At 45.3% G+C, this 13,700-nt stretch overlaps 1 protein-coding gene across 10 annotated transcripts in view; it reads right to left on the reverse strand.

Moving 5' to 3' along the window:
- UBR5 (ubiquitin protein ligase E3 component n-recognin 5) overlaps window positions 1–13,700 on the reverse strand; it is a 131,399-nt gene that overhangs the window by 5,238 nt on the left and 112,461 nt on the right. For all 10 annotated transcript variants that reach the window (XM_077270989.1, XM_077270987.1, XM_077270996.1 and 7 more), the window contains 12 exons: window positions 13,527–13,600; window positions 12,501–12,673; window positions 11,622–11,735; window positions 11,128–11,345; window positions 10,833–10,953; window positions 10,645–10,743; window positions 10,325–10,568; window positions 3,088–3,193; window positions 2,857–3,001; window positions 2,612–2,742; window positions 2,016–2,252; window positions 1,844–1,928 (listed from right to left, as the gene is read on the reverse strand). In XM_077270989.1, the coding sequence (XP_077127104.1) occupies window positions 1,844–1,928; window positions 2,016–2,252; window positions 2,612–2,742; window positions 2,857–3,001; window positions 3,088–3,193; window positions 10,325–10,568; window positions 10,645–10,743; window positions 10,833–10,953; window positions 11,128–11,345; window positions 11,622–11,735; window positions 12,501–12,673; window positions 13,527–13,600 (1,747 nt within the window). The remainder of the gene's footprint in view (window positions 1–1,843; window positions 1,929–2,015; window positions 2,253–2,611; window positions 2,743–2,856; window positions 3,002–3,087; window positions 3,194–10,324; window positions 10,569–10,644; window positions 10,744–10,832; window positions 10,954–11,127; window positions 11,346–11,621; window positions 11,736–12,500; window positions 12,674–13,526; window positions 13,601–13,700) is intronic.

A 13,700-nucleotide genomic window follows, 5' to 3' on the forward strand; every position in this document is an offset into this window, starting at 1 on the left:
GATATTTGAACGGTGCCTTCTCCAAACTGCCATTTTTAGATCTCTCCACAGGTGTTCTATGGGATTCAGGTCTGGACTCATTGCTGGCCACCTTAGAAGTCTCCAGTGCTTTCTCTCAAACCATTTTCTAGTGCTTTTTGAAGTTTGTTTTGGGTCATTGTCCTGCTGGAAGACCCATTACCTCTGAAGGAGACCCAGCTTTCTCACACTGGGCCATACATTATGCTGCAAAATTTGTTGGTAGTCTTCAGACTTCATAATGCCATGCACACGGTCAAGCAGTCCAGTGCCAGAGGTAGCAAAGCAACCCCAAAACATCAGGGAACTTCTGCCATGTTTGACTGTAGGGACCGTGTTTTTTTTTTTGAATGCCTCTTTTTTTCTCCTGTAATCTCTATGTTGATGCCTTTGCCCAAAAAGCTCTACTTTTGTCTCTTCTGACCAGAGAACATTCTTCCAAAACATTTTAGGCTTTTTCAGTTAAGTTTTGGCAAACTCCAGCCTGGCTTTTTTATGTCTCGGGGTAAGAAGTGGGGTCTTCCTGGGTCTCCTACCATACAGTCCCTTTTCATTCAGACACCGACGGATAGTACAGGTTGACACTGTTGTACCCTCGGACTGCAGGGCAGCTTGAACTTGTTTGGATGTTAGTCGAGGGTCTTTATCCAACATCCGCACAATCTTGCGTTGAAATCTCTTGTCAATTTTTCTTTTCCGTCCACATCTAGGGAGGTTAGCCACAGTGCCATGGGCTTTAAACTTCTTGAGGACACTGCGCACGGTAGACACAGGAACATTCAGGTCTTTGGAGATGGACTTGTAGCCTTGAGATGGCTCATGCTTCCTCACAATTTGGTTTCTCAAGTCCTCAGACAGTTCTTTGGTCTTCTTTCTTTTCTCCATGCTCAATGTGGTACACACAAGGACACAGGACAGAGGTTGAGTCAACTTTAATCCATGTCAACTGGCTGCAAGTGTGATATAGTTATTGCCAACACCTGTTAGGTGCCACAGGTAAGTTACCGGTGCTGTTAATTACACAAATTAGAGAAGCATCACATGATTTTTCGAACAGTGCCAATACTTTCGTCCACCCCCTTTTTTATGTTTGGTGTGGAATTATATCCAATTTGGCTTTAGGACAATTCTTTTTGTGTTTTTTCATTTAAGACAAATTAAATGAAGATAATAATAACAAAGAATTTGTGTTTGCAATCATTTTCAGGAAGAAACTGAGTATTACCTGACAGAATTGCAGGGGTGTGAATACTTTTGGCCATGACTGTATGTAACTAAGGGGTTGTCTTGAGTTCATGAATTGGTAAAATTGCAAAGTCCTTGTAAAAAAAGGCAACTTTGTAATTTACCACTTATTTGGTAACCTAGGCATCAATCTGCTTGGGAACACAGCCAGCCTGGCCTGTTACCTAGGCAAGGAGCAAGCAGGCTCTTTGGTTTACAGCCTGCTCGTGCTGCTCTGAAGCGGTCCAGATCGCTGGATCAGACCAGGGTCAACGCCCCTGCGCCCCCAGCCAGCAACCTGGGAGAGTACAATTTGGACGAGCGGCACCACAGCTGCTCTAAAATGTCAATCTTCAGGAGTGCGCTGCCTCCCTGAAAAAAAAGCAGGAAGCTGTGTGCTCTTGAAGAATCATTCCTTCATAAATGCTGCTTGCCCGTAACAAACGTGGACAGAATAGGAGGTCACTTAAGAGAACAGTAAAAATTCCCCTTGGAGCTTCTACACAAAGCTCCATCCCCCATAAGATCTGTGATAGATTTTTAGATTTGCTCCTAGTTTTTATTTCAATTAAAAGACCACCAAATCGGAGAGTGCACTTACCTTTCTGCCCAGAAGAACTTTGATAACCTGTCTGCTTAATGTGATTGGACACAATTCATTCTGCAACAGACACAGGCCGAGAATCCTGGAGGTGGACACAGGACAATGATTAATAATCTGCCAATTTATAGAGCGGTCCGCATACACGAAAACACTGATGATCTGCTGTTACCTGCCAATATTCCGGAAACAGTTTAACCGTGCTTCTGTGTTTTTGCCAGGCCTGGGGCTATAGAAACCTCTTTTACCAGGTTGATAAAATAAGGGTGCGTTATCATCTCCATCATCTGTGTCCGTCAACTCCATGTCGACCACGCTGCGGCTGGAACCATGGCGCTTCCTGTTTTCCTGCACCTTTTCAGATGAATCTAGCAAGCCAAGGTCAAGAATGCTGTCTGCTCCATTTTCCCTAGAGAAAATAATGGCATGTTAAAGGGGTTACCAAGACTTTCATTTTTTACTACAAGCCTGGGAATGACTGCCAATGTCATGCTAATTGACAGGCTCCTCGCTGCAGAACCGTGGGAATCCAACGGTCAATCAGCATGACATCGATAGTCAGACCCAGCTGATGGAGTAGCTGAATTGTCGGCAGGAACAGTCCATGACTGCTCTGAGCCGACCCCTGGTAGAACAGGTAGGTAGTTGCCAATTACCGACCTATTAGTGCTTAGATTCATAGTAAAAAAATAAAAACAGTCTTCAATTCCCCCTTTAATTACGTTCTATATAGGATTCTTAGCATAACAGCAGGGTGGTGTATTGTACCTTCCATGTGCTATAATCAGGTCCATTGCCTCGTCTACCCTGGCTCGCAGAGAGTCCTCGCTGGCCAGCAGCAGTAGTAACTGTGCCGGAGACAATTCTAGCAGCATGCCGGTAATTTTGCTTGCAAAGGCCTGAAGAGAAATAGCCACCGTCAGTTTTATACATCTTAAAAACACCACATTAAGACTACAAAGAAAAAAGTGTAACAGAAAGCTTTTCTTTTTTTTAAGCCGAACTGTCCTTACCGGCTGCATAGCTTGTACCCTTGGATACAGCCGCTCACCAAGGGCCTGTCTATGAGCAGGCAATGGGTCAGGGTCATCACTGGGATTCCCCTCAGAGGCTGGCCTGAACGGCCTGGTATCTATAGACAGCTGTCTTCTGAAATCCCTAAAATAAAAACGGTGTTACTTGGGGGGGGGGAACAAAAAAACACAGTAATACTACAAGTGAACGAAAGTAAAAGCAATATGTACCTGTCTCTATCCCGACGAGAACCAGCTCGTATACCGCTGCTCCTCCTCATATCCCTTTCCCTTTCTCGATCTCTCTCTCCTCGATTTCTTAGTCTCTGCATTAAACCTTAAAGCAAAAATTATACATGGACTTTAAAAAAAAAAGTTGCTATTGATACAGTGATAAAGCCACTTTTTATTTAGTCAAGCGACTGATCAGCTTTGAGAACAAAAAGCAAAGGCAGATGAAAAGAAAGACTTAAATACATGTCATTTCATTAAATCAGATTCTCATCAGTTTTACAGGGAAGCAGGTTTTACTTTCACTTTTCCAAAATAGGGCAAATCTGGTGAGATTAGCTCCTCCAAGGTATACTGGGGGAGAGGACGACTGATTCTATATAGCATCTGAATGGAAAAGCAGAGGAGCCTTGTAATCAGATCTCGCTTGTTTCCCCCATTTATACCCCACAAAGCACAATAGATCATTTTCCTCAGTCTCCAAAAGTCACTAACTTGGTGAGTTTATTCACCAATTAGGATAGAATCCCCCCCCCCCCCACAAATAAAAAAAATAAATAAATAAATAAATAAGATTTTACAGCGAGTACCAAAAATCTTTTCTATGTGCCATCACAGGTAACCATGCATGTATACTTCTGTCACTAGTAGGCCGACACTAGGAAAAGAAAGCTCCTCAGCAAGGTACACTGTGTCCCCGAATGAAGGCTCCAAGAAAAGGATTTTTGGTACTCGCCGGAAAATCTCTTTAATCGCTTTATTTGGGGACACATTACCATGGGACGTCCTGAAGCAGTCCTCCTAAGGTAGAGAATAGACCATCATGCTCAAATCAGGCCCGGCAACCACTGCTTGCAGCATCTTTCTACCTAGATCGGCTGAGGCTTGGGCAAGTGCACTGTAGAATCCTGTGAAGGGATGACCAGGTAGCGGCCTTGCAAATCTACGTTGCAGAGGCCTGGTGGCGAACAGTCCAGGAGGCACCCACCGCACAGGTGGAGTGAGCCCTCACCCCCAAAAGGGGAGGTCTATACTTAACGCTATAGGCCTTCAGTTAAGGCCAAACAACTCCTGCAGGCGATAGACTTGGAGGCAGGCAGTCCCTTACAACAACCCACAGGAATGACAAAACATCCGAACGTCTGAAGGATTCAGTCGCCGATTCTGAATTTGCCATATTGGTACCTTAACAGTGCGGAATGTGTGTTTGACGATAGATTCCGAACATATTCGTTCATTTCAACTGCCATCGACTCCAATGACGGTCGGTTGTGTTCGGCGAACATTACAAAAGCCATATTCGCCGCTCGTAATCAGAACAGAATTTTGAAAAATTGACTCAACTCTAAGGTTCTGACTAGGTCCAGATTATGGAGAGACCGTTTCAGGGGATGGGCAGAAGGAAGCAAGGACCATATCCTCGTTGATGTGGAACGGGGAGACTACCTTAGGAAGGAATGAAGAAACTGGTCGAAAGACCACCTTGTTCTGGGGCAAGATAATGAAAGTAGAGCAGTAAGACAGCTGCTAATTCGGAGACCAATCTGATGGAAAAGACCCCAACCAAAAAAGGTCACCTTCCAGGACAGAAGGGAGGACACTGTCCTGAATGGGCTTCGAAGGAGGAGAGTCCTGAAGAATGCTCAAAACTAGGTTGAGGTCCCATGGGTCCACAGGGGAACGATATGATGATGCTAGGCAAGCAACACCATGAACGAAGGTGTTGACCTGTCGGAACAGAATGGATTGCCCAGATACCTGATCCTTGAGAGTACTAAGGGACAGACCAGACTGTAGCACTGATTGTAAGAACGCCAGGATGGGAGAAAAAAAAAAAAAAAACAGACATGGGAGTTGTGTTGTGCGGGGCGGTCTTTACACTAGTGAGCGAAGATCTTCTGATGATAAATGCGTGAGGACGTAGATTTTTGTGCCCTGATCATGGTCTGTATGACCTGGGATGAGCAGTCTGCCTCGCGAGAGAGAGAGCGAGAGAGAGAGCGAGAGAGAGAGCGAGAGCGAGAGAGAGAGCGAGAGAGAGAGCGAGAGCGCACGGGAGACTGGGAATTTCCAGGGTACATCCGCATACCAGGATCTTCTAGGCCAATCTGGGCCACCAGGAAAACTCCTTCTGCCATGATTTTCTTGACGAGTCTGGGGATCAGAGGAAGAGGTGGAAAAAAGGTACAAGTTGATACTGATACTAAGGAAAGACCAGGGTATCATAACAGACTGCCATGGGTCAAGAAACTAGTGACTTCATGATTCATCTGGGACACCATCAGATCAACATTCAGAGTGCCTCACTTTTGAGAGATCTGTTCTCACACAAGAGCTGAGGCCACCTTCAGGGAGGAAGAGTAGTATACCGTGGGGAACATGGGAAATGTGGAAGGAGAAAGGGATCTAGAAGAGGAACTGGAGTGTGCTCTATTTTTGTACGTTATCCTTGATCTGGCATGCTGAGGATGACTGATGGGTGTCTGCGATTTGTCCTGATAAATGATTGGAGCACTGGTGACAGCTGACAGGTTAAACATTCAAGGACCTGTACCATGGACTGGAAAACCTTAGCTAGGTCAGTTACTAATTGAGAAATAACAGTCCACTCTGTGGGAAGGGGGGTGTGCTTTTGTCCCAGGAGGAAGGCTCCTGTGAAACTTGCATGATGAAAGGGCTGCAATTTAGGCAGAAAGCACAGGCGTAATGTAGTGGATAGTAATGGAGAGAGACTGGAGCAAGACTCCCTAAGACTGGACATATGTATAGACCTGGGGCTGAGGTGCCCTGCTGCTGTGGAGGGCCAAGACTAGGACGGAAGGAAGAAACACAGCCTGGCCAGAGCCTACCCAGTCCTGGATGCAGTGCCTCGTCTGAGCGGGTCTGTTCGCGTAAGACAAGTCCTGCAGAAAATAAAATGATGCTGTGGAGCTGCAGCAGGAGATGCAACACCGGAGACTGAGGCAGTAGTGAATGAGAAGGAAGGGGCAGGCCCAGGAAAGTGCATGCTGAACGCCCATGCTGAGAGAGAAGAAACAAGTGCTCCTATTGAGGGAAACTGCACGCGCCAGAGCAGATTTACATGCCAGCACACAAGGGGGCTAAATTCAGAGTTATTTTCAGAGTGTTGGAAATCTCACCCTGGAAAGGAGGTATGTTTTTCTCCAACTATGCTGATGCCCCCACCGCCTTAAAGAGGGATTGAAGAAAGAGGGACTACTTGCTGACAGAGGTCCCGACTCCTTCCCCTCCTCACCTGGGGACTCCTGATTTAGTCCTCAAGATGGAGGAGGCGACTGGAAAGATGCTACCTCCTTCTCGCACTGTCATGGGTGCAGAAGACTGTCTGATCCTAGGTGAGGGCCGGGGTGGGGGAACAGGCGACGACCAGCTGCCACAAACACAGGGAGGGGGGGGGGGGGGAGTAAGGTCATGCCCCACAGACCAGAGGGTGCGTGGATGGCACCACACTCTCGGTAGCTTATTTTTGGGAAAACTGGGTGACACGTTACACCCTGTTACCCTGATGAGTAACCTGAAAGACAAAAATGGATAAGATTCAGAAAATACAACAGGGTGACCTAAGGGGGAGAAGCAAAAAAAAAAAAAAGCAGATCTGCTGGAATCAGATCCAGGTTTGCCCCCTACTGACGGTAAGTTAAAACGCACAAGCTATGTGCTAATCGGTGGGAGTATACTGCTGAGAATAAGCCAGCTTTTTTTTATTTTTGCCAAGTGTCAACCTCTGAGCAACAGCAGCATACACCCATGGTTACCTGTGTTCCCCAATGCAATGAAGAGGTAAAATAAAAAATTCACACCTCTCACCAGAAGCCCTAACTTACACAATATTTTGCATGTATTAATCAGATATCCCTGTATATCATGCAGGCCAGATAAATGGAAGATATGGCTTCTAAGGTGCGCACACTTCCTGCCTTGTAATTCTTCTAGAGGACGACATAGCTGCTTGTAAAGGGTTGATTAGTTTCTCAGTACATACAGACTGCTACAACAAACTGAAGGTGGTTTTAGGATTTACCTTCATTGTGGCAGCTTTTAACCGCCTTTTACTCCCTCCGATCCATAAATCAGAAGAACCCATCTCACATAACCACCTTTCAATTGGCCACTCTGCTGTTGACAGCACTTCTCAGCTTGTTCGATATCCACACTGCTATGCAATTTGACCACCAGGTAGCACCATTTTAGGGAATATACCATAAATACAATAAGTAACTGTCACAGGTTCCTTCTCTGGTATCACAATCAACAGAGCTAGAATATAGTGAACAATTCCAGAACCTTTATTTAGGCAAAAACAGGAAAGGTCCATATACGATCCACCACACTGAGGATACAATTGTCCAGAACTTGAATGCAGTTCAGTAACAGGATAAAAGTCCAACAATCCAGCAGAGGATAGCATAGTCCATATACTCTTCTTTCTCTGAAATGCTCTTCACATCATGGGTCCACACAGGATCTGTGTCTCACCTCCCTGATATTTACAAGTCCCTCTCCTCATTCACAGGTTAGGGGGGTGGGTCGCAGGGGGGGGGGGGTCATGGTTTCAACAAGCTAGGTCAACATGTCATTAGCATATTCGCAAACAACATTCACTGACCCTGCGGAAAGATAATACAGAACTGTGGGGAGAATATCAGATTGCAAATAACTCATCCTACAAGAGAACACCTTGAAAATAAGTAAAATAGAAATATACACAAAAATGATACCCACATAGCATATCACACCATCACAACCTCTCCCCCCTCGTAATAAGTGAGCATGCCATTAGGTCTACACAGACCTCTGGCCTGCTCACTTTAGTCCACTTTGCTCCAGTTTATAGTTCCTTGTACAGTGGCAGGGGTTGCAATAATCATGAGCACTTGTCCATAAATTCCCAGGTCCTGGCTTTATGGTCATACCAGGCTTTTTGACTGGACTGGGCCGTTTGCTGATATTCATTAGCCAAGGTAGCTAGCTGGGCGAGAGTCTCTGAACTCTAGAAGGTAGGGAATGATGGGCGTTCGGGTATCTGCGATATCTCCCTCCAATTGTTCTTTCAGAAGAGTGAGAGGCCCACGGACCTTCTGCTCCCACAAAATGACTTTGTAACTCCCCAATGTCATTTCCAAGGAGGATATCTGCAGGAAGTCTTCCCATAACTCCAATCCAACACAGTTTTTCTCCAAAACCATAATCCAAACGTACCAAAGCTCGCTGTATATATTTGTGAACACCCCCAGCCAGGACAATGGAATTCCCGGGCCCTGGTGAATTGCCTCGGGTCGAACTACACGGGGGTCAGAGATAGTCAGGAATGCCCCCAGTGTCTCTAAATCCCAACACTTTGTATCCATCAATTAAGACATCCTGCAGGTGGCAATGCCGTTGCTGTGTATTTCTGATGGACAAAGGCCGGAGTCCGTACACAATAGAAGGGGTATCTATGGTGCCGTGGTCGGTGGTCCACTCTGGTGGGGGCGGTGGTAGCTCTTCCTCAGGTGGGATGGAGTGCACAAGATGTACTGGACGAGGTGGGGCTGCTTGGGGCTCCCTCCGAATCCTTGAGGGACAGCCAGACTGCAAATGTCCAGGTTGCCCACACCCTTAACATCTCCTCTCTGTGATACCCCGAGGTCGTGGTCGGAACTGTTGGGGCCCAGGATTGTGAGGCGTCATTGTCATCGGCCTGCGGCTGGGTGGAGGGGCAGATATAATCAGAGAAGGACGGGGAGCAGGGGAAGGCCGTGGTTCATTGTCCAGAAGCCTCCTCCATTGCGGTCAGATAGTAAGGGCTTCATCGGCCAGGGCTGCAGCTCTATCCACAGCGTGCGCTCCCGGACCCATTCCCGTACCTCTGCGGGGCACTTGGCAAGAAATCGTTCTATAAGGAACGCCTGTATAACACCTTCCACAGTAAAGGAGTTTTCTGCTTCCAGCCATCTCCAACATGCCTGGGACATCTTATGTGCATACATCCTAAACGATCCCCCCTGTGGTGCATGGGAGGTCTCGGAACTTGGCCCTATACGAGTCTGGGGTGATAGCATGGTAATCCAGGATAGTCTGCTTTACAATGTTATAATCCCGATTCCGCTGTGAGTCAATGGTTCGGTAAGCCTCCGCCAGGCTACCGTTCAGGAGTCCCACTAACAAACGCATCCAGCCAGAATGGGGCACCTCCATCACAGCACACTGCTGCTCAAAGTCCTTGAAGAGCCCCTCCACATCTCCGGAAGCCTCATCAAATGGCTTAAACTCTGTCCGGGTGATCCATACAGGCTCCCGGATCGTTGGGTTTACATTCCACATTGCGTTACTCCCTCTTTCAAGCTCCATTGCTTCTAGTCTCCACTGTGCCCGGCGGGCAGCCTCCTCCTTGTACTCCTGAGACACGCCTGGGCCCAGAACCGCCATCTCTTCTTCGTACCACACCACCAACTGGCTTTTTTGGGGTGGGGGTCCTCGTCTCCAGTGCTCGTCCTTCAGACATATGGGGGGGAGGTGGTCGGGCTGGCACCCACCAGTAGGTCAATTAAGGCTTCTTTAGTCAGTCCCTGGTAGTTCAGGCCCAAGTCTCTGGCCCTCTCCTGTAAACTGGATACAGTCCAATTTCTGTACTCACTCTGTTTCTCCTTTAGGTTACGCTCTGTTGATCCCGCTGCTTGCCACCAGTTGTCACAGGTTCCTTCTCCGGTATCACAGAGCTAGAGTATAGTGAACAATTCCAGAACCTTTATTTAGGCAAAAACACGAAAGGTCCATATACGATCCACCACACTGAGGATACAATTGTCCAGAACATGAATGCAGTTCAGTAACAGAATAAAAGTCCAACAATCCAGCAGAGGATAGCATAGTCCATATACTTTTTCTCTGATATGCTCTTCACATCATGGGTCCACACAGGATCTGTGTCTCACCTCACTGATATTTACAAGTCCCTCTCCTCATTCACAGGTTAGGGGGGTGGGTCGCAGGGGCTCATTGTTTCAACAAGCTAGGTCAACAGGTCATTAGCATATTAGCAAACATTCACTGACCCTGTGGAGAGAACAATACAGAACTGTGGGGAGAATATCAGATGGCAAATAACTCATCCTACAAGAGAACACCTTGAAAATAAGTAAAATAGAAATATACACAAAAATGATACCCACATAGCGTATCACACCATCATAGTAACAAACAGGGAAACCTATTTAGGGTTACAAAATGACCTTACTGGTATGTGTTCCTTTATTGGCATTCTGGATACAGTCTAGACTGGGCAGCTTTTCATTAGATAGAAATGCTTGTGCAACTGCGGTATAGAAACTTCGGGCTACTCCACTGCCTTCTCCAGGCTCATCCTTGAAGGTGACCTTCACTCTGTGGACAGCCATTGGTGTTGTGGCACATCTTCTCCCAAAATGATTGTTTAACTGCCTCATGGTTTGCTGAATAAGGAGATCTCGATCTCTGTCAACCTACGGCCCATATAAAATAATTGTCAATATATCATCCATAAACATCATACATCCACACATTCACAATCATTCATACCTCCAATGTTAGGTCTCTAGACTGCTGATTTCTGAGCTTTTCCATTTCTCTTCTGAACTTGGATTCTTTTACTTCAAAACCACCTAATTCTGTTAGAATCTGGTACAAAAAAAAAAACAACAACCCACAGAAGAGGTTTAGCAGGTGTCACCAACACAGACAACAGAACAAAGGGGAATGAAACTTACAGAACCGGGCTCGGCTCCAACATCTTCCATAAACACTCTTCCAAACAGTTCAAGAGATAATCTCCATCGTCCTAGCAGCATATCATGAGATATCACCATACCCATGAAACTGCACTGCGGCCTAAAAAAAGTATCAGGCAAAAAAAAAGTGTAAATAAAATAGATGCAGGAAGAAGGCAATGAAAAGAAGAGGGAGGAACGGAAGGGGGCAAAATAAGCAAAAAAAAAAACACGTTTGTAGCATCCAGGTATTGCCCGACTAACACAACTTGATAGCATGGAAAGTCAGGATTACCTGAATGATGTTAGAGGAGGACCCTCGCTCTCAGTCAGTCCAATTTCTGCCAATAGGCTGCTTTTTAATTGGGCTGCAAGATCGTGTGCAGAAGGTCCCGGCTTTGATATTTCCATTTCCTCTGTGGCAATGCTTTCTTCCATCGTGTCCTTCTGCCGGATTTGCATACTCATGACATTTTTCAGGTTAGCAGCATAGGACATTTTAGTTGGCAGAACCTGCAGAAAAACAGGATACATGAAGGTATAAGATACATGGGCAATTCACTGAAGAAAATCATGTAATGTAACACCAGCAACTACTGAGGGTAGTAAAGTGTAAAAGAATGCAAAAATGTTGATGTGAGGGATCTTTATTCATAGTCACTACTAACTTTGGAGATGACATTTTCCCCTACATACTGTGAGATTATCAGGATATATGGAGGATCTTACAGTACACGATCAGACAGAGTGAATGACCCGAGTGCAGCCCTGGCTGTGGCCTCGTCTCACCTCCAGGCAGTTCCTGTCTACTGTCACTTCTATCAGGCATTTCCCACTATTAGCTGAAGATGAATATAGACCTTGACTCGGCCGGCCAAACAAGTCTTCTTTCCGAGCATTCGGCTACAAATTGAAAACAATTAATCCCGTGATAGTCATGATTATGTATTAATTTAGATTTTACAATGGATTGATAAAGTTATGATGCATTAAAGTAATAATAATAATAATCTTTATTTATATAGCGCCAACATATTCCGCAGCGCTTTACAGTTTAACAGTTTCAAACAACAGTCATAGGTAACAATGTTAACAATACAGCAATAAAGCAAAATAAGACGACCCTGCTCGTGAGAGCTTACAATCTACAATGAGGTGGGGAGATACAAAGTACAGGTGTGTATTTACAATGATGGTCCAGCCATCTTCAGGGAGTGGGGAGTAGATGAGATAGTGAATGGGCTACACACACACACACACACAAACATAAAATGACTGATTAGGGAACGTGATAGGCCGCTCTGAACAAATGAGTTTTGAGTGAGCGCCTAAAGCTATGCAAGTTGTGGATGGTCCTAATATCTTGGGGTAGAGCATTCCAGAGGATTGGCGCAGCACGGGAGAAGTCTTGGAGTCGGGAGTGGGAGGTACGGATTAGTGCAAGTAGACAAGTAGACAAAAGTGCAGAATGAACTATAGAGGAGAGGACATCTTCACTTGGCCGTGACCAAACAGATGTGATATAGTTACTATTTATTCCTACATCAGACATGAGATCAGCTAGGATCACTTTATTCAGGCACGAAAGGCTAAATATCAGGTACTATAATGATACCTTACACAATCGCTGAAGAACAAATGTTAAGATTTGGGAAAGCCATTTCTTACCTGCAGGAGATGTGGCTGATCGGCTAGAGGAATTGCTTCTGCAAGAGGAACCTCAAAAGGATTTGGTGGAATGCAACCAAGGAACGTCATGGAATCTGAGCGGCGGAAAAACGGGTGGTTCTGGCCCGTCTCTGAGGGCAAAGTGTCATCGTCCTTGTCATTCAATGTAGAACCTGAATCATAGAAACTTATTTAGGGGCAATCAAGAGGAAAATAAATCAACAGGTAATAAACCCGTCCCATCAGTGATCTTGCCTCATTACCGCTATGGTTATCAATATTAAGTTTCCTCAAAAGGTTCTAAGACAGGTCAGAAAATAAAGTGCAATGAGCAATATATAACCCCTTAATGATCAGGAAATTTTTCTTTTTTTCTTTCAAGCCAATTTTATTTGGTGGAGGGATATAGTGAGTGAAGGTGGTACTTTAATATTCTTGTTCTTTCCATTTCATTTTTTTCCCCTCAAAAGGCCATTAAGATTTCTGGGGGAACTTTTTCCTTAATTTTTTCCATTGTATCCATAGGAAACGTTGCTACATGTTAAAATCCCCCCCCCGGTATAATTTACCGACAGCGGATCCTGTCTGCTAAGACCACCTCTGCTACACCGTACAGACTGAGGTTCACGTGAAGGATGGGACTGAGCCAATGCGTTTATTCACTACATAGTGCTCACTGAGCTTTATGTAGATGGCAAAAGAAAAGACAGAAGTGGTGATAAACTGCTTCTGTCTTCTCCCAAGGGTCACGAGTGACAGCTAGGTACCCAACTACCTCCTGTACGGTATGGCATTTTATTGGCCTGCATGCGGTGATCCTGATAACATTCAACAAGTTGCAAGTATCTTTTGCACAATCTTGGGTTTATAAATATTTTCAGTGCAAATGGGTGTTACAAATCTTGTGATCTTGCATGGCTTATTGATTGTCCTTATTGTCATTAGCAGCAGGTCTAACGAGACTTTAGTTAAATAGTCATCCACCAGCCAACGGACCTAAAAGTCTATTGATTCATTTATACTAACTCTGGTTGGTGTCATCATCATTTTCATGCTCCGAGTCTTCATTATCGAGACCAAGTTCCAACAGTTCTCTTGTCCTAGAAAGAGAAAAAAAAAATATTTCAATGGTAAAACAAGGCAGATATTATCCATGCACCATTTCTTCTGCCTTGCGGTGACCAGCTGTAGTCACCATGC

This window comes from Ranitomeya variabilis, chromosome 6 (genome assembly GCF_051348905.1).
Source record: "Ranitomeya variabilis isolate aRanVar5 chromosome 6, aRanVar5.hap1, whole genome shotgun sequence".
Lineage (NCBI taxonomy): Eukaryota > Metazoa > Chordata > Amphibia > Anura > Dendrobatidae > Ranitomeya > Ranitomeya variabilis.